This window comes from Dysidea avara, chromosome 5, assembly GCF_963678975.1.
Source record: "Dysidea avara chromosome 5, odDysAvar1.4, whole genome shotgun sequence".
In the NCBI taxonomy this organism is placed as follows: Eukaryota; Metazoa; Porifera; class Demospongiae; order Dictyoceratida; family Dysideidae; genus Dysidea; species Dysidea avara.
Window position 1 is genome coordinate 21,418,466 of NC_089276.1, and position 22,461 is coordinate 21,440,926.

Consider the following 22,461-nt stretch of genomic DNA (forward strand, 5'->3'; position numbering starts at 1 on the left):
TTGTGTCACTAAAAATTGGCTTCAAAGGTGCCTGATCGCTACTTTTAGGGATGTCTTGATTGCTTTATTCACTGTACCCCCTTGATCATTTTATTGAATCTTGATCCTGGTCGGAAGTGTTTCAACAGACACAGTATAGAACTGAATACCCCTTGCAAAAGTTACAGAGTGTTTATAGAAAGTGATGCTACAGGCATTTATAATCAATTCTGCCATATGGCGGTGGGTGGGTTTTAAGTGAGGATTCTGTGGAATATGTGTGGAGTTATAGCATACATGTAGCCACAAGAGCGGTATGTAGCACACCACAACATATTTGATCTTCCCACGCAGTGTAGTATATAGTAATCATCATACCTCTTGTACAAGTAGTTGTAGTACCACTCCAGGTCCCATTATCTTGACATATTCTACTAGTACTACCTCCTAGTTTATAACCATCATCACATTTGAAGAGACAAAGTTCCCCAGGAAGGTACCCTTCTCCTTCCAATAAACAATCATTACTCCCATGATCAGGGGCAGCAAGTGGTGGACATGTTATAACTATAGGTGTATACAATACATTACCTTTTACCATTATTTCAAACTATATGAATATTTTTGCAGTTCAATATTAAATTTAACAATTATAAGTAGAAATACATACATACAAAAGTTGATATGGTTAAAATCATAATGAAGGATTCATCATTGAAATTGTTAGGGATAAGCATTTATGTCAGCACTTGAAATCAAGATATTAAAGTTGACATAATTAATCATAAAGCAGTTAGAAACCCTTAATAGAACATTTATGCAGTCATAAAGGGTTAGGTTAGGTTGTTTATTATCTCCCAGTGAACAATTAATATCTACACACAGTTAGTGGTGGTCATACTATAATTATGGGATGTGACATGAACTGTTGTCTTCTGTAATAGTCCATGAAATATATATACCTCTTTCATACCACAGATCAAAAGGAATAGCCAGTATCAAGACACACGATAGTGTGTCGTGCGGCTAAAGAAGCCGGCGCGCCACACCATGAGTATATTAACAGGAAGAAAGAAAACACAATTTGCACACCTATGTAGCTCTGTGATCCCTAATCCGATTGGAACTAAATTTGCTAGAGAAGTGCCGGCCAGTTATGGGAGTCTGCATACCAAATTTAAAGAAAATTGGTCCAGCCATTTCTGAGATACGAGCGAACAAAATTTTGTTTTAATTTCTTTGTTTTTTCTTCTTCATTTCGCACACTTCGCAAAATCCACCATAAAACACAAATGTGTACTCCAATCGGGCTACAATTTGACACACTTGAGGGGCTCACTAAGGCAGATCTCAGTACCAACTGTGGTAGGAATCTGATGAACATTCACGGAGTTATGACCGATTATGTGCGTAAAATAAGGTCGAAGGTCTGTCACGCCTACAGGGTAAACCCCTTGGAGGAATGAGTTGAAAATTGCAATGTAGATGGAGTAACCACCGTAGGAGTAACCATCATAGGAGTGCCTTTTTGTGGTTTGAAAGGAATTGAGATAAAGACCATGGAGATATGACGCAAAACCCAACCTGTGTCACAATTACGCAATCGATTTTTATGAATAAAACAACTATTAGTTTTCAAACTATTAGTTTTCACGTCTACCAGGTAAACTGCTTAGAGCAGTGAGCTGAAAATCGGTGTGTAGCTGGAATAATTATCATAGAAAGTCCTTGCAGTAGTACAGATAAATCGGATTGCAAACCACTGAGTTATGATTCGAAAGGCAACTACATGTAGCAAATGCGAGATCGAGATACTCTAATAGAACAGTCACCCTAATAGAACATTCAGCTACGTTTATAACTTACTCCATTATAGAATCAAGACACACGGTAGTGTGTCGTGCGGCCCAAGAAGCCGGCGCGTAACACCCGTGAGTATATTGACAGGAAGAAAGAAAACGCAATTTTCGCACCTCCGTAGCTCTGTGCTTCCTTGATGAAACAAGACGATTTTTGCTGTGGACATTCCCTCCAACTGCAGCACTCCACATTCCAAATTTCAGCGAAATCGCTTCGCGCGTTCCCGAGATATGCGACTTCAAAAATTGGCTCAGTTTCTTCGTTTTTTTTCTTCTTATTTTTCTTTTTCTTGTCGCACACTTACAAAAATTGCTATAAAACTCGAACGCCAAATCCGATTGCCTTGAAATTTGGCACACAGAAGGGGGATATAAAGGCGCATCTCGGTACCAACTTTGGCTGGAATACGATAAACAGGCAAAGAGTTATGAGCGATTATTCACGAAAATTAACACCAATATGTTGTCACACCTACAGGGTAAACCGCGTATGGGAAGAAGTTGAAAATCGGTAGGTGAATAGGTTAACTATTGAACCTCAAACCTTTTGTGGTTTGAAAGAAATCGAGCTAAAAACCAGGAAGATACAACAAAAAAACCAACAGTGTGTAACAATTACGCAATCGAGATTAGCTAATAAAAATAACGACTGCTTGCCACGCCTACCAGATAAACCGATTCGGGTAATGCTTTGAAAATCGTTGTACAGATGGAGTAATCATCTTAGAAAGGCTCATCAATGGTGTAGAAGAATCAGACTTAAAGCCACGGAGTTATAACACGAAATCCAACTTGGTGCAGCAAGTGCGAGATCGAGATACTCTAATAGAGCAGTCATCCTAATAGAGCAGTCACCCTGAAGAGAATTCAAGAGATCAGCTAGAAACAAGAAACCTGTATAGAAATCAGCTACACACAAGTCACCCTGTAGAGAGATCAGCTAGAAGAAGTTACCTTGTAGGGAGTTCATGCAACTATGGAAATGGATAGTTCAGCTAGAAAAAATCACCTTGTATAGAGTTCAGCTATAAAGAAACCACCAAGTAGAGAGTTCAGCTACAAACAAATCGTCCTGTGGAGAGATCAATAGAAGAAGTTACGTTGCAGAGAGTTCAGCTACAAAGAAACCATCATGTAGAGAGTTCAGCTACAAACAAATCTCCCTGTAGAGATATTAGCTAGAAGAAGTTACCTTGTAGAGAGTTCAGCTACAAAGAAACCATCATGTAGAGAGTTCAGCTACAAACAAATCGTCCTGTGGAGAGATCAATAGAAGAAGTTACGTTGCAGAGAGTTCAGCTACAAAGAAACCATCATGTAGAGAGTTCAGCTACAAACAAATCACCCTGTAGAAAGATCAGTTAGAAGAAGTTACCTTTTAGAGAGTTCAGCTACAAAGAAACCATTCTGTAAAGAGCTCAGCTGCAAACAAATCACCTGTACAGAATTCAGCTACAAACAAATCAACTGTAGAGAGTTCAGCTACAAACAAATCTCCCTGTAGAGAGATCAGCTAGAAGAAGTTACCTTGTAGAGAGTGAAGCTACAACAAATCACCCTATTGAAAGATCAGCTAGAAGAAGTCACCTTGTAGAAAGTTCAGTTACAAAAAGAAACCACCATGTAGAGAGTTCAGCTACAAACTAGTCACCTTGTAGAGACATCAGCTAGAAAAGTTACCTTGTAGAGAGTTCAGCTACAAAGAAACCATTCTGTAAAGAGCTCAGCTGCAAACAAATCACCTGTACAGAATTCAGCTACAAACAAATCACCTGTAGAGAGTTCAGCTAGAAGAAATTACCTTGTAGATAGTTCAGCTACAAACAAATCACCCTGTAGAAAGATCAGTTAGAAGAAGTTACTTTGTAGAGAGTTCAGCTACAAAGAAACCGTAAAGAGCACAGCTGCAAACAAATCACCTGTACAGAATTCAGCTACAAACAAATCACCCTGTAGAGAGATCAGCTAGAAGAAGTTACCTTGTAGATAGTTCAGCTATACAAACAAATCACCCTGTAGAGAGATCAGCTAGAAGAAGTTACCTTGTAGATAGTTCAGCTATACAAACAAATCACCCTGTAGAGAGATCAGCTAGAAGAAATTACCTTGTAGAGAGTTCAGCTACAAAGAAACCATCATGTAGAGAGTTCAGCTGCAAAGAAATCACCACTGCCCAAATTTCAAGGCAATAGCTCTTTCCAATCTGAAGTTATCAATTGTCAAAGTTGGCAAATTGGATGTGTGGAAGGCCCCTTTTCGCAAATCCGGTCACATATGTATTATATGTGACCGGAGTTACGAAAAAGGGTCTTCCACACACATCCAATTCTATGAACTTGAATGACCATACCTTTGTGCTCAAAGAAGATACTAACCTGAAATTTTGTTCATGCATTAACCTATGTTGTTACTCATCACTGTCCAAATTTCAAGGCAACGCTATTTTCCTATCTGACATTATGAACTGCCAAAGTTCGTAAATTGGATGTGTGTGGAAGACCCCTTTTCGCAAATCCGGTCACATATATATAATTTGTACATTTACTGATAAAATATTTAAAGTGCATCTACTTCATCTTTTCTTCTTCCTGTAGTAAAGAAAAAAACATAGGTTAAAAAATTCCCAAAGCTGGCCATAGGCCGGCTTTGGGGTATACAAATACAAAAAGAAATGAAATCTAATCCAAAACAGCCAAGCTGTAAAAAAAGTGTGCGGCCCTCAGAAAGGCTATGGTGAAAAAAGATGTGAAATCCAAGGTGGCGGCCAAGAAATGGCTGTGATGGTAGGTTAATGGTAAAAATTTTAATAATGACAATTCAGGTGAATTTTTGTGCCGCTTCACAAAGTTTACCTGAATTGTCATTATTAAAATTTTTACCATTAACCTACCATCACAGCCATTTCTTGGCCGCCACCTTGGATTTCACATCTTTTTTCACCATAGCCTTTCTGAGGGCCGCACACTTTTTTTACAGCTTGGCTGTTTTGGATTAGATTATATTACATTGCAACATATTCTGTACGGAATTCAGCTACAAACAGTTAATCTGATAGACAATTCAACTACATGCAAGTCACCCTGTAGAGAAATCAGCTAGAAGAAGTCACTTTGTAGAGTTCAGCTACAAAGAAACCATCATGTAGAGAGTTCAGCTGCAAACAAATCACCCTGTAGAGAGTTCAGTTACAAAGAAACCACCATGTAGAGAGTTCAGCTGCAAATCAATCACCCTGTAGAGAGATCAGCTAGAAGAAATCACCTTGCAGAGAGTTCAGCTACAAAGAAACCATCATGTAGAGAGTTCAGCTGCAAAAAAAATCAATCACTCTGTAGAGAGTTCAGCTAGAAGAAGTCACCTTGTAGAGAGTTCAGCTGCAAATAAATCACCCTGTAGAGAATTCAGCTACAAACAAATCACCCTGTAGAAAGATCAGCTAGAAGAAGTTACCTTGTAGAGAGTTCAGGTACAAACAAACCACCATGTATAGAGTTCAGCTACAAACAAATCACCCTGTAGAGAGATCAGCTAGAAGAAGTCACCTTGCAGAGAGTTCAGCTATAAAGAAACCACCATGTAGAGAGTTCAGCTGCAAACAAATCACCCGTAGAGAGTTCAGTTACGAACAGATCATCCTGTAGAGAGTTCAGCTAGAAGAAGTCACCCTGTAGAGAGTTCAGCTAGAAGAAGTCACATTATAGAGAGTTCAGCTACAAAGAAACTACCATGTAGAGAGTTCAGCTGCAAACAATTCACCTGTAGAGAGTTCAGCTAGAAACAAATCACCCTGTAGAGAGATCAGCTAGAAACAAGTCACCCTGTAGAGAGTTCAGCTAGAAGAAGTCACATTATAGAGAGTTCAGCTACAAAGAAACTACCATGTAGAGAGTTCAGCTGCAAGCAAATCACCCTGTAGAGAACTCAGCTACAAACAAATCGCCCTGTAGAAAGATCAGCTAGAACAAATTACCTTGTAGGGAGTTCAGCTACAAACAAATCACCCTGTAGAGAGTTGCAAGCAAGTTATCTGTATAGGGAATAATTAACATGTAATAAATGTATTATTATATATATAATTTGTACATTTACTGATAAAATCAGAATTAGTTAAAGTGTTTTAAAACTCCTTCATCTTTCTCTTCTTCCTGTGGTAAAGAAAAAAGATAGGTTAAAAAAGCCCCAAAGCCGGCCATAGGCCGGCTTCGGCTTTTGTATGTTGTTCAGCTCCAAGACGTGCATGGCTGGTCTCATATGGCACACACTAGTTATATTATCAACAGCTGAAATAACTATACTCCTTGAAACCATACAAAAGATTCAACAATTAAGAATGAAAAGATTTACAAAGTATTCTAATCAATTGACAGTGTTTACATAAAGATGTTAGAAGGTGTATGGCTGCAACCTTGTCAAGATAAAAGTTAGGTATGTGGTAGATACAGTATGTGTCAGGCTGAAGTGACTCCAATGAAGAGGCTGAGGGTTGCCAGCTATAGTACAATGATTCACAAGCTTTCAATACTAAAAGGCCCCTGGTGAGATACATGGTTTGCAAAACATTCTGTGACTGCTCTATTAGAGTATTTTAATGGACGGTGACTGCTCTATTAGAGAGTTTCGATCATTTCAGCGGAACAGTACGGAGGATCCAACAATGTTACAAAGAAGCATCATGCTGTAAAATCTAACCCGTATATTGACATGATAACCTTCATCAGGCATTTTTCGTTGGTCGTTTCCGTTCCTGCTTTCCGTTCCCGCTTTCCGTTTCCGTTTTCCTAGAATTCTACTTACCCCAGCGGTACTGTAGCCAATATTAGCCTTGCGTTCTTGTTACAAAAGGGTGCCTTTGATCTGCGCATGCCCCATACCACAAATCAGTTAGAATACACCCATTCGGTTTGTATCTGATTTGTAAACACTCCACCCTCGGGCCTGCAGCTCTCGGGTGTCGTGTTTACAAATCAGATACAAACCTCATGGGCGTATTACAACTATTACTTATTACATGCCAATAATATTATTCCCCACAGGATAATTTCTTTGCAGCTGATCTCTCTACTGGGTGACTTGAAATGTAGCTGAACTATCTATAGGATGGTTTCTTTGTAGCTGAACTCTCTACAAGGTGACTTGTTTCTAGCTCATCTCTCTATAAAGTGGTTTGTTTGTAGCTGAACTCTCTGCAGGATAATTTGATTGTAGCCGAGCTCTCTACATTCTAGCTAATCTCTATATAGGGTAACTTGTTTGTAGCTTAACTCTCTACAGAGTGGGTTCTTTGGAACTGAACTCTCTACAAGGTAACTTCTTCTACCTGATCGCTCTGCAGGGTGATTTGTTTGTAGCTGAACTCTCTACAGGGTGATTTTTTTGCAGCTTAACTCTGTAGGGTGATTTGTTTGTAGCTGAGCTCTCTACAGGATGGTTTCTTTGTAGCTGAACTCTCTACAAGGTTACTTGTTTCTAGCTGATCTCTCTACAAGGTGACTTCTTCTAGCTGATCTCTCTGCATGATGACTTGTATCTAGCTGAACCCTTTACAGGGCGATCTGTTCGCCGCTGAACTCTCTACAGGGTGGTATGTTTGTAGCTGAAGTCTCTACTGGGTGATTTTTTCTAGCTAATCTCTCCACAGGGTGATTTGTTTGTAGCTGATCTCTCTACAGGGTATCTTGAACTTTCTACAGGGTGATTTGCTTGTAGCTGAACTCCCTACATTGTGTATAGTTTCAAGCTGATCCCTCTACAGGGTAGCTGAACTCTCTACAGGGTGATTTGTTTACAGCTGGACTCTCTGCAGGGTGATTTTTTAAATAAATGAACTCTGTACAGGATGATTTGTTTGTAACTGAACTCTCTACAAGGTGACTTCTTCTAGCTGATCTCTCTACAGGGTGACTTGTTTCTAGCTGATCTCTCTACTGGGTGACTTGTTTCAAGTTGATATCTCTACAGAGTAATATGTTTGTGGCTGAAATCTCTACAGGGTGTTCTACTTGAATTGAACTCTGTACAGGGTGATCTGTTCGTAGCTAAGCATGGGCTGTTGTAATATAGCCACTAGCTACGTATGTGTATGCATACTGCTGTTTCTGTAGTGTGTTTTATTTCAAACTAAATGTGGTTGTGTAAAATCGTAACCTATAATTATATTAGGGCTGTGCGATAGAAATGATAACATGATTATCTTGATCCCTATGTATATAAAGATAATGAAGTTTCTATTATCAATATCTCAAGACAATAGTAAATCTCCGTAAACTATGGTATTATTAAAAGCAGGCAGATGGTATTCTTATGAGTAAGGTCACAATCAACTGTGGTAATGCTGGAAAGGGCAAGAGATACTAGCCTTAAACAATTATTATTACACAAAACTGTGCTTGTATAAGTACTCTATGACAATAAGTATTCATGACAATAATATCGAGAAAATATCATTTATTGCGATAAAGTGGTGTTTGTTATCGAAACTTATCAAGATATAGGATTTTTTTTATTATCACCCAGCCCTAAATTACCGTATAGCGGAAAATATTGGCGGGAGAAATTTTTGGCGATTTGATCATTGGCAGAAATTGGCGAATAATATTTTGGCGAATGTATGACATTACTTTGCCTACGCAATTTTAATCTGACTGCGTAGGCGACGAAGCTTACTACAGTTCAATGCCTCTCATTCGAATCGACGCGCTCTTATGTAAATAGCTAGCTCGAGAGCTAGCTGTAATTAAAACAGCATGCACTAGCTCGCTAAGTCACTGGGGGTCCGTCACTGGGACGCGCGTGGCAAGCGAGGCGAGGGCACTGAGCTGAATCGCTTGAGCTGAATTGCCCATCTGCCTGAGCTATTAGTAGTCTAAAACCATACTGTATTCAATGAGATAGGAAGACTAACCACTCACCGCTGTAACAATATTCACCCACTAATGAACAGCGTCTACTACACTTTCAGTGTTTAGAAAAATGGCGAGTAAAATTTTGGCGAATCAATGCACGCTCGCCAAATTCGCCAAAATTTTCTCCCGCCAAAATTTTCCGCTATATGGTATATGCTATTGTACTATTATGATCATCTTCAATCTTTGCAGTGTCTTGCCACTACTTCAAGCAGTTATCAAACCACAGCCTGCACACGAATGTAGCACATCTGGTGATACTTGATCTCGTGATCGTTCCATCCAACAGTCTTGACTTACAACATTATAGATATAAATGGAATCCATTCAACAGATCTCCAACTTAACATACCTGGTTCAGCACAAAGCCAAAACAAAGTAACTAATATGGTTGCCACAGACCCACTCTAGTACAAAGGTGAATTATTATATATAACTATTTCAGTGTGCCCCAGAAAATCAGTGCATGCATTCAACTCACACGTGCATAAAGGGACTACTTAGTCACCCATCATCACAGTTAAGGCAAATGACTGCCATGCACTCCGGCAAGACCTGACTTCCCTTTGTGCAATTTAAATAAACACAGTCACATGATTTCTTGCCTAATAAACCATTGCAAATTACATTTAATGAACTCCTAGTGTGTATGGCTGCATCCTGGTGCACAGTGCAATGAATATCATGTGCAACCACCAATGCATTTCAGTATAAATATTGCTTTAATATTGTTCATTACTAGAGTATCATGTGATCCATACCTATTGTTGATGTGTACCTTGAGCAATGAGTTGTATATCAAGACACACGGTAGTGTGTCGTGCGGCCAAGAAAGCCGGCGACCACACCGTGAGTATATTTACAGGAAGAAAGAAAACAGCTTTTTCACGCATGCATAGCTCCATGGCCTCTTCTCCAAAGCACACTATTTTTGCATTATAGCTGTCCCCCAGGTAGGGTATGCCACACAGCAAATTAGATTAAATTCGCAACAGCCATTTGCAAGATATGGGCGTCCAAAATTTCGTTTTAATTTCTTCGTTTTTTTCTTCTTATGCCGTATGGGGGGCTACGGGGGCTTTGATTTCTTTTCACACACTTTGCAAAAATTGCTATAAAATGCAAACGTGTAACTCGATTGCCTCGATCTTTGGCACAAATTAAGAACGTGTAACGGTGGATTCACGTACCAAGTTTGTTGTAAGTCTGAGTAGTATTCAAGGAGTTATGGACGTTTATTCACGTAAAAACAGATCAAACTTCTGTCACGGCTACAGGGTAAACCAAGCATAGAAATAACTTGAAAATTGGTGTGTAGATAGGCTGATCATCGTAGCAGTGCCTTTTGATAGTTTGAATAGCAATAGAGTTACAGCGACAAAGTTATAAAGCAAAAACTAAGCAAGTGTAAAATCGCGGGATCGAGATACTCTAATAGAGCAGTCACCACGGGGTAAAAAAGGTGTGCAAAAAATGTCGAAAAAAACAACTTACCAGAGTTCGAACCAGGGACCTCCATACCTAACACCTCCATCCTTAACCACTGAACCACTGCTACCTTGACTGATCACCTTACTTAATTTCTGCTTTATAAATGAAATTTCTAGTTGAAATCTGCTTATAGTCAAACGTTTGTAATTTCATAGATCTACCAATAGAAGTTCTAGACTGTTCTAGAACATTCTATGTATGTTCTATTAGAAGTCCTCAAAAAAAATGTGCACTCTATTAGAGTATTACAATAATATTATCAAATATTGAATTAAATCATGCAATGAAATACATTTATAAGTCTGTCTTCAATAATCATCATTGTATCTACATAGAAAAGAAGAAATGTGAGTAAAGACAAACCACAAAGTCAGCCATAGGCTGGTTTTGGGGCCTTGTAAAGTACAAAAAGGAGTGAAATCCACACAAAAACAGCCAAGCTGTGAAAAAATGGTGCGGCCTTAAAAGCCTGGGTGAAAAAAGTTGTGAAATCAAAGGTGGCGGCCAAGAAATGGCTGCAATGATGTTAATGCTAAAAATTTTAATAATGGCTGTGTGCATTGTTAAAATTTATTAGCATTAACATCATTGCAGCCATTTCTTGGCCGCCACCTTTGATTTCACAACTTTTTTCACCCAGGCTTTTAAGGCCGCACCATTTTTTCACAGCTTGGCTGTTTTTGTGTGGATGTTCTTAAAAGTAAAAGCAATCTAGTATTATATACTGAATTTGTATTTTGAGAACTGGGGCCCTAGTTTTAGAGCATTGGAGGCCACCTTAGTCCCTGGGCCCTGCAGCTGCAGCTGCCTACCCTGCCTAGCCCTGCAACTGCAGCTGCAGTTGCATACTCTGCCTAGCCCTAAGCCAGCCCTGCACTCCATGCCCTGAAAGGTGCTTTTTTGAGTTCAAAAGGCTGAGTAGTTTCCAAAAACCAGTGAAACCTCTCTGGATATTTGCCTGATGGTTACTCTATTTACCAGAATCAATGCATAATCTATGAAATACTTGGACACTCTTTTAAAGGCTAGACCCATCATGTACTGTATACAGTAGCAAAGAAGTGGTTGGTCAGTTAGGATGGAAACAAATTGGAAGATACAAAGAACATGTTTGGGCTCTAATGAAGTAGCTATTCAACTTGTGACAAATAAGTTTATCAACAACACACCACCAGCTTCTTGGGCTGCATTATTCACTATACTGTGTTCTGTGATTACAACAGTTTCTCTATTAGAAGAAATAAAATTAGATATGGAAAGTGTAGTAAGTTGTAAAGAAAAGCAGTGGAAGTGTACTGGTGAAATAATACATACACACAAAGACATGTATACATACACACACACACACACACTACACACACACACACACACACACATACTACACACATACACACACTCACCCACACACACACACACACATACACACACTACACACACACACATACTACACACATACACACACTCACCCACACACACACACTCACACATACACACACTACACACACACACACACACACACGCACACACACACACACACACACACCTCTATTAATGATACAGCACAGAATGTAGCCAACATGCAAATAACTGTGTTGATAGTGATAAACACAGAAAGTTTGTACAGTGTACTTCTTCTATTTAATACCCATGCACTGGTATCTACACCTTATCACTACTGTGACTCAAAATTCTACTTGTATATTGATTGAACAAATCGTACCTGTCCCACACATGGGCTCAGTGCCACTCCAGGTCCTATCATTCTGACATGTCCTACTAGAACTACCAGTTAGTGTAAACCCATCATCACATGTGAAGGTACAAGTTTCTCCAGGATTAGCAACATTATTGGCTCCCAATTGGCAGGAAATCATACCATCAACAGGTGCAAAGATTCTTGGACATATAGCTATTGAATGTAAACAAAGTACATACATTATTTATTGAATCATTACAAAAGACATTAAACATTGCATAGGAAGATCTGATTGCCATAGTGTGCTTGAAGTAGCAAAGGTTACATAAGGAAAATAAAAAGAAAATGTTATATGAAAGGTCCGGTACAGAACAATTTTGAATAGTAGGCATGGGTAAACCACACAGCTTTGAATAGTATGTCAGTTTTATTTATGAAACAAGTTGACGTTGTGTTGCTTCTAAAAACCAGGCATCCACAAAATACTATCCCTTAACATACACTGTGTTATTGGAAATTAATCTGTATGTATAACACTATGGTATATTATTGTAAATAGCATACATAGATTTTGTAGTACAGTACATGCAAGTTATTGAAGTAGTTATTATAATCATGTTTTGTTATTCACTAAATGTTTTGTAATTAATTACATTGTTATGCACTGAAGTTTAATATGAACAAACGACTGCAAATTACACAGAGAATTATTTTCTTAACTATTTTATAGTTTGTCTATCTTGCATAAATTGGCTGTACACAAATTCTCTAGGTTGCCTTTTATTGACATTTGTATGTGAACTTAAAGGGATGTGCAACTACTGGTAACCTACAATGTTTGCTACATTGTTCATTGGTCATTAAGTGCCAACGGGGAGGCCATTCACAAAGTCTCTAGAGAGCTACTACACTTGTCATTCAAACCAGTGGTTCAGAGCCAAAGTTAATCTGTGCAGAGGTGTAATGCAGGCTTTTAACTTCTTGCATTCTGGCTGTGCAACATTTAAAATTGTTAAACTATATGCTGATGGTTTTTACAGATTATGTACACTGTATATGTGACCGGATCTTGGAATACCTACCTTTTGGGCACAAGCAAACTTTTTGGGAAAACTCAAATGAAAATTTCAACAATATTTTTTAAATTAATTTTTTTGCACATTTGGATAAAGTAACTATTAAACCTTCTTGCTGTGAAGTTTCACACCCATAGCTTCTTTTTCCTAGGAGATATGGATGATTATATCAGACCATGTAGTAATTTCACATGCATGGGACAACAAGTAACTTACAAATTGGGTGATTTGTTCAGGTGCTGGAATGGCTAAAACTTAGTCTTAGACAATGATACATGGCATTTATTTGCAGAAATGTACCAAGAATACTTCATTAAACTATCAGAAATGTCTTTCAAAGTATTTTAGATGGTAAGAGTGGAATTATTAGTAAACAAAGTGATTTGTCACCATTTGTCACCCTTAATAACCCACAGAACTCAATACATAACCATAAAAGTTAGTTTGTAACGTACAGGACAGAAAATTGGCCATATCTCAGGAATGCTTAAAGGTATTAAGCTGAAATTTTAACACAAAATAGATGAGCACCTAGTACCTCATTTAAGCTATAAAACAGAAAATAGACCCACGTGCCAAAAAGGTAGGTTTTCCAAGATCAGGTCACATATTGACATTTACTAATAACCTGACAGCCAAAAACTGAAGTAGTTTAACTACATGAAATGAACACTCCAAAGAAGACAACCAGAAGGTATAATATAAATCAACTCAAAGTATTGTTTACTTGGTAATGTATACAATTCTCAATATTATGTATCTCATAACAATGCTTCAAGATAATAAATATCACATAGCTAAATATACTAACAATCTCACAAGCATCAATTTGAAGCACATGTATTTTGTCCAAATAGTTTGCTTCTTTAAAACGCTTATAACAAAACAGCCAAGCTGTGAAAAAAGGTGCAGGGCCCAAAAATATCAGTGTGAAAAATGTGAAATCAAATGTGGTGGCCAAGAAATGGCCGCAATGATATTAATGCCTATCATTTTAATGATCGCACTCATCATTAAAAATGCGATCATCATTAAAAATGATTGGCATCATCATCATCATTGTAGCTATTTCTTGGCCACCACATTTTCAGTCTGACTTTATTGGGGACCTCACCTTTTCACAGCTTGGCTGTTTTGGTTTAGATATCACTTCTTTTTGTAATTACATTTCCTTTTACTTGTCCTTTTCTTTACTACAGTGAGAATTATTGTGTGCATTTGACTATTTCAAACAGCTTTTTTTGTACATATATATATATTTTGTTTTACAACATCTTGCAGGGTGACTTGTAATGTGGCTGAGCTCTTTACAGGGTGACTTGTTTGTGCTTGAACTCTCTACATGGTGACTTGATTGTAGCTGATCCCTCTTTAGTGTTACTTGCCATAGCTGAAATTTTTGTGGGTGGCATTTTTGTGGGTGAACTCTCTACAGAGTGACTTGTTTTGCAGCTGAACTCTTTACAGGGTGACTTGATTGTAGCTGAATTCTCTGCATAGTGACTTGTTTGTAGCTGAACTATGTACGTGGTGACTTTTAATGTACAGTAGTTGAACTTTCTACAGGATGACTTGTTTGTAGCTGTACCTTCTGCAGGAACCTTGATCATATTCTAGCTGCAGAGTGACATCAGTGTATGTATAGCCACTGAAGGTTATCCTATGATGATTAATCCACCCATACACCGATTTTCAGCTCATTCCTATACATGGTTTTCCTTGTAGGCATGGCAACAAAACTCGATCATGTGATTGTCACACACTGTTTGGTTTTTGCATTGTATTTTCATGGTCTTAATCTTGATTTCTTTCAAAACCACCAAAAGGCACTCCTACAATGATTAAACTTACTACAGACCATTCTTCAACTGATTTCTCAAAGCAGTTTAATCTGTATCCATGACAGAACTATGATATTATTGTACACAAATAATTAATTTTGTCATAACTCCATGAATCTTGATCAGATTTCTACTAAAATTGGTGCTTTAATAACTCCTTTAAGTGTGCCGAGTATTAGTTTGATTGGAGTATGCATTTGTGTTTTATGGAGGATTTTGCAAAGCATATGGAAAATCGAAGAAAAGAAACCAAAACTTTGGCCGCTTGGATGTCGAAAATGGCTCAAGTAGTTTCCTTCTCATTAGTATGTTTGTAGGCTCCCTGGACATCTCTACAGCAAAATTGGTTCCAATTGGTTTAGGGATCATGGAGCTACATACAGTATAGCTATGTGTGAGAATAACATTTTCTTTCTTCCTGTCAATATACCTATTGTGTGGCATGCTGGCTTCTTGGACAGCATGACACACTACCATGCATCTTGATATACACAAGTATAAGCAAAAATTAGAAATTTTATGTGCATTTAATAAACATAGAAATAAAAGGCAAGGAAAAAGGTGAGGTCATCTACACCTGCAGCAATACTAGTGGACAATTTAATTCCCATTTCAGTCCTACACAGGCTTGGTATAGCAATGACTGAAATAGGGATTAAATGTCCACTAGTATTGCTGCACATATACAGTAGATGACCTCTCTTGTTTCCTTGCCTTTCAAATATAAAATTTCTAATTTATCCTTATCTTGTTTGTTTACTTTTTTGTAACAATCACTGGTGAACTATGCATACCACATCAAAGGAAAGAATGGCCCCAGTAAGACATAACTTGTGCCAGGACTATCATTTACTAGAAAGCATTGTTGCCATTTTGCTTCATTTTCAGCTTTGTCTACTATACAACATTACAACCAAAGAACAGCACCACTGCAATCAATCCAGTCACTACGGGAATTGCAAATAAACATGCACCCTGACTATATATATCAATAACAGGGAAGTAAACAGCTATCCCCTTTGTTTTCAGGTACTGTATGTTCTACCAATTATACAGCGTTACTTACAAAGAACAGTACAAGGGCCTCTGCAATCAATCCACTCACTATGCAAATCATGGATGATTCTCGTAACAGCCAGTTTGCACTGAAGCCACTGCATGTTAGCTACTGCACCTTTGAGGTAGTGGAGAAAGAAATAGGACACAAAAGAGGACAAAGGTAAGTCAATGATGCATGCACTGCAGATACCGTGGTTGGTGAAAAGGAACATATCAAGTAGAAGTGATGTCGAATAGAGAAGAAATCAAGCTAGCAGCACTAACCATAGTTGAGTTATGCTTGGATGAAGGAATCAGTTAATCAGTTAGTAGAAAATTCTGTAGAATTAAAAATTCCATAGAAACTTGTTGGAAGGGTTAAACTTAAAAATGAACGATTTGGGGTTGTTCTTAAGGAATTTTTGGGCTTGGTTATTAGGTCCCAGCCGATTATGCTGGTATAATTTAAAGCATAGTAACCAAAAGCATCAAGCATAATGCTAGCATAATAGGCACGATATTTGAAAGTTTAACTAAAATGCGCAATGCGCGTGCCTAAAAGAAAGCAAATGATCACTGCCAGTATGAAGTAATTACTGCATTTCATACTTAGAAACATGTATAGTAACTTACTTTACCGTTTCTTGGTGGGTTATTCACACTTTGTAAAAATAAGATTGAGATACTCTAATAGAGCAGTCACTAACTCTAATACAGCAGTCTCAGAAACATTAACGTGCTTTAATAAAATAGTCATTTCTCAAGCATAACCTTGATTTTGAAAACAATTTTGAGCATAATAGGCTTGATTTTCAAACAATGCTCAAAAGCATAATAGGTAAAATTTTGAGCATAATAGGCTGGGGCTAGGCAAGAGTCTATTATGCTTTTATTCTTCCAATTATTCTTTCTGGCAATTCTTTTTAAATTGACTTATTATTCCCAAAATTCCTGGAATTTGTGCAAAAGAAAGCATATTAGTTAGAGTTTTACATAAGTGACTGCTATATTAGAATTATGGACTCGAAGCTGACTGCTCTATTAGAGTATAAGTGACTGCTCTATTAGAGTATCTCGATCTTTTCAACCGTTTTTATGCTTGCACTGTTTCAGTGGTGTATTCAAAAGATTTTTGCATCACACTACAAGAAAAACGTATAACTTTGTACTAATCATTCCTAGAACTCATCCGATTATTCCGGAATATTCCCTAATTCTTTCACTACCTATTATTCCCGAAATTATTCTGGCATAATAGACCTGTCCCTAACTGGGGCCTATGTAATACCACCAAGCTGTTTTGAAGGAAAAGCAAGGCTGTTGTTGGGTGATATTGAAGGGCAAGAAAACCCAAACCTCCGTGATCCCTATTACGTAGTACTAAAGTATTATATAATACATAGAAATTGTCCGATGTTTTACAAATAACTTACGTTCACATGTCGATGCATCTTCACAGTTTCCATCACGATTGACCACTTGTCCCAATGGACAGAAACATCCTTCAGCACATCCTCCAGTACAGGTAGCACCAATATTCTCACATGTTTGAGGGCAGAGAGGACCACACTGTTGGAATGTTTGACCTCCAGTACACGGCGATGCTGAATAATAGTGTACATTCATAAAAATTTAAATAGCTGATGTACATTGGTGGTATAGTTAATATTAGTGTCATGAATTAATCTTACACATACATTTATTTTAAGCACACAGTAGCTTTTTTGTGCAGCCAAGAGAAACCAATTTAAGTCTGCAATTTTATGCACATGTCACTAAGATAATATGATCTTCATATATATCCCATTAAATTCCTGAGTCAAAGAGGTTACAGGAATTGTATGATAGTTATTGCCTATACAGCCCAGTAAGGTGTAGATATACAAAGGCAGATCTAGGATTTCTCAAGGGGTGTGCTAAGCTAGAGAGACAACTATGCTTGTGGGAAATAAGAAAAAGTGGTAACTGGTTGATACAACTAGTGACAGAGTGTGAAGCACACTCAGCATACGGAGCATGCTTTATCTAGGGCATACCCCCGACCCCCCCTAGATAAATGGACATACATACACATAATATGTACACACATAAAGTAAATAGCAATAGTAGTCAAGCAATAATATAACAATATGTGCACTTACGGCAGTCAAGTAGGTTCCTCCATCCTGGTACTGGAACACCAGCACTAGTACATGCAGAAGCATAAGCAGCAAAACTTTCACAAAAACATGCTTCTCTGTCTTCTTCTTCACAATTACATCCATCAACAACACAGTCATTTATGTATGTAGTAGGATCAACCACTCTGTTGCAAGCACTAAAAACTGCTGACCTCATTCCAGCACATCTTTCTCTTGCTTGCACTCCATCTTCAGGTGAACACATTGCATCTACAGTAGGCGTGCAAAATAGCCTTGTGTCATCAGTTTCCCAACTTTCACCAAATTCATTTGGAGTAGCCAATGCATTGCCATCTGGATCCTGAAAGTCATCAGCTGCATTACCATTGTAGTCTCCACACATTCCACACACTCTGTTTGCCCATTGTTTTGAGACAGTAACTTCAACACGCCACCGCCCATCCCAGAATATTCTGACGCCAATTGTTGGTAAGATTACATGAAGGTTATTTCCAATTCGCAGTACCTGAACATCTCTTGTAGCATAAATTTCTCCATCACCGGCATGTGTCTGTAAATCACCATTGATGGTCACAGTTCCTCCTAAGCCTCTTCCAAGTACCACTGTAAAGTTGTTCTCTCCAGGAACTGAAATTGTCACCTGGTCAACACAAGACACTCTTTCATTGTGTGCTAGATTTCTAGCAATCACAGAAAAGTCATCACCATCACACGGTTGAGCTAAAACATAACTACATCCTCCTTGGAAGTCATAGAAGCGACTATCAAATGTTCTGTAATGAGGATCACCAACAGCATAACAGGTTGGACCATCAATTGGACATTCTTGTGGTACACACTGAAGGTTTCCACCACGACATGTACACCTCATGGAACAATCTGGTTGGATCTGTTGTCCTTCTTCAACTGTTCCTCCATTGTGAGTACATCCTAAATAGCAAACAAAAACCATACATATTTTGTAATAGGAATAGAATCTTAGTCATTGACGTTAGTCTGAGGTGAAGTCAAAAACAAGTGTGAATAACTCAGATGTTCTACTGTGATTTCACCAGTTTACAGTATATCCTAAGACTTCTGACTTCTGTAATGTATACAACTGACTTCTTATACTGTTTGTTTGACACCTTATTTGAGCTCATATCTATACCTCATGAACCATACAGTAAGACAACAACTGCCACACACTTCTTGTAAGTTTCTAACACATGACTTCAGTGGGACAAAAACTGACTGAAAGTGTAGTTAATATTACTCTTTTTCTTATACATAATAACTGAGAAGATAAATGCAAGATGTACCAGCATGTGGTACTGCTCAGATGTGGTACTACTTAAAACTTGCAACTCACCAACCCACTATTTTATGGACTCTCTTATTGAGTATTCTCACACATTTGTTGTTTACTCATCATGAGTACCCCACTCTACAAGCAGTTGTTAGTTACCACAGATAATATAATAGGCGAATGGATTGTAAATGTTCATTAAATTATTCACTTAACCTAGTTGTTGTGCACTAATACACTGAATATTAATTGAAATATACTTACAGGTTGCTTGGCTTTTCTCTCACTTGTTTGAGGGTGTGGACATTCCTTGTTTGATGTGTTGTGTTGTGTGCTAAACAAGAACACAGTATGTGTGTGGACTTGGGAGGAAATATCATTTGTGACAGATGGACACTGACAGGTGTGAATATTTCAGAAGCGATGCTATTTGCCAACTTCACATCAACTCCTTATACAACCAGTGATGCAAGAAACACCATATTTCAGTAAACCAGGTGTGCACCCACAGCCAACCCACAGCTGACGGAAAGCCGGCTGTGTGTGAGCACCTGGTTTACTGAAATTGGTTCGGCTAAAACCGTATATCTGTGTGTCTGTGTGTAGGTATGCCTGTCCAACACCCACATGACAAACAGGCTTTAAGATACAGAAGAAAACCTTCATTCAGTGAATATAGGCTGTATTAAAGCTTAACTTCCTGTTTCATCTTGTTTACTTGAAGGAGGTATGGCAGGTAACTGAAACCAGATGAAACAGTTTAGTAAGGGCTATCCTATGTGCTGTAACATGCGTATAATGATTGAAAAACAACATAACAGGCCTTGTGAGCTACCAGAAATGGAATATCTTCTTGAGTTGAAAGGGGGCATATCCCCTTTGTACACAAATGAAAATTAAGAGTAGCCATGAAGATTTGGGTAGAGAATTAGTATATGAAACCACGATAGACAAACTACAGTATAAAACAGTTAAGACACTTCTTTGAGTAATTTGTGGTTTATAGCGGTTTGCTCAAGTTACGCTTCTTAAGCGATATATTGCAACATAACTGACAAATTACAAAATATCTTTAAATTTAATGTACTGTATGTATTGTTGCAAAACAGGGTAGAAAATAAATTAATAGCATGCTGTGTGTGTTAATTTATAAAGGGAGTTAAACTCAAGGGATAGCGTTTACTGAGCATCTGGTTTTTAGAAGTAGTGCAGCATCAACTTGTTTACATCTGAAATTTATTGCACTGTTATTTACTATTCACCAGTGTCCCTACCCAGTTCAGCCTCCAATTAGTGTAGGCCCAGCTGTAAACAATGAGTACTGATTTGTAGGGCACAAAAAGATTAAATTGACCATCTGTAGAGGCTATAAACTTTTCGCGCCATAAAACAAGGATGACTCATGACATCACTGTGTAAATCATTTCCAATCCAAATATTGTGTACATATTACTGTATGTATGGTTTATGAAGGCAAATCTATTGACAGTAGCAAGTAACTAGGTTCTCCAGTAATCACAAGCAAAACACAAAAACAAAAGAAGTTGAGTCAATACTTTTTAGTAACAATTACTACATATACAGCAGATAATTTCAAGTATGGGACTGTAGTCTGCTAGCCAATGTAGCTAGGGATGAGTCTATTTTGCTTTTTTTCTCACCTATTTTTCTTTCCAGCAATTCTTTTTTTACCTACCTATTTTGCTCAATATTTTGCTTGTCAACAATCTATTTTGCTCCATAGTTGGTGTACAATGTAATAATAATAATTACATGTAATAATCAATAAGCACTGTTTACATACACTATGGTGTTTAGATATTAGTGATTGTATCTTAGCATGATTGATGCCTCCATATAATCCTTTAGTGAATTTCCTTGTAGGTCACCAAATCCTGAATTCAATAGTGAGAACACCCTTTCTGCAGCAGCCGAGGAGGGCTGTATGGTCAAGACCTTCTTTACAGCATTTGACCATAAAGGCAAATCAGTTGCATTGAGCTTCCACCATTCCAGAGCAGCAAGTTCATCACTAATACCATCCGCCTTAGCTACATAAGAAGGAAGTTCAGCCTTCAAATTTTCAAGCTCGTCATCCTTAAAGAAGGGAACAACCTGCAATGCATTTCAATAATGCTCTTCAATAATGCTCTCTTCCTGCCAGCTGGTGGATTTTTGGCAATTTTTCTCTTACGAGAGAAGTCAGATGCACTTGGTGCCTTTAGCACACTAAGCAAGGACACTCCACTAGACGTTGGCGTCGTTGAGTTGCTGGCACTTCCGGTAGAACGAGTCCTCGAAGTTGTACTAGTCGAAGTTGTTGTAACATCTGACTCGCGAGACGATTCACGGTCATCATCATTACTAACAATGCTAAGACTGTCATCTACTTCACTAACATCGCTTTCAGCACTTGAACTGTAGTCAATGCGTTCTATCACATCCATTGTAGACACTATTTCACACGTGATTATTCGCTAACATGTATTGTGGGTTCGCCTTCGGGTCAAAGTTCAGCTAGAGCCATACTCATTTAACGTACGAGTGTTAAACGTAGCTATGGTAAGTTGTTACTTGTGTTAGTTATGCAGTTACATTCACACTGTCTGAAACAGATCTGAGATTAACAAATTTTGCTTATTTTGCGCCTATTTTGCTCGATTTTGCTCCTATTTTGCTCGATTTTGCTCCTATTTTGCCAGCATTTTGCTTGTTGCTCTTGTATTCCTATTATTCCAATAATTTTGCTGGCGAAATCGACGCATCCCTAAATGTAGCCTCTACTGATTGTCATGCAATGCATAGTGAAATTATAGATGTAGTAGTGGAAACAGGGTTTGTTGTTGTCCACATAATATGTACATACGTATAATACCACCAACAATACTTGATGACTGCCACACACTCATAAAGTGTTGTGTTGCTGTCAAGCACTCACAGCCTCATAAATAGCGAGTTCCAATGGCTGTATTGCCACTTTGCATGCTGTATTACAAGTTCTTATTTAGCTTGCAAAGAATCATACAAGTTAAGGATGTAATAGTTAGTGTAGAAACGCATTAGTTGAAGGGTGCATTATCCGAATGACATAAGCGAAGTTTGAATTTTGCACGTACGCAACCTGGTTATATTAGCGAGCAGAAAACTGCA

At 38.1% G+C, this 22,461-nt stretch overlaps 1 protein-coding gene across 1 annotated transcript in view; it reads right to left on the reverse strand.

Annotated features, from left to right (window-relative positions):
* Nucleotides 1–22,461, reverse strand: part of LOC136256188 (von Willebrand factor-like) — a 105,370-nt gene that overhangs the window by 63,346 nt on the left and 19,563 nt on the right. The window contains exons 6-9 of the mRNA XM_066049134.1: nt 18,024–18,953; nt 17,316–17,486; nt 11,952–12,140; nt 358–546 (exon numbers count right to left, since the gene is read on the reverse strand). Coding sequence (XP_065905206.1) covers nt 358–546; nt 11,952–12,140; nt 17,316–17,486; nt 18,024–18,953 — 1,479 coding nt within the window. The remainder of the gene's footprint in view (nt 1–357; nt 547–11,951; nt 12,141–17,315; nt 17,487–18,023; nt 18,954–22,461) is intronic.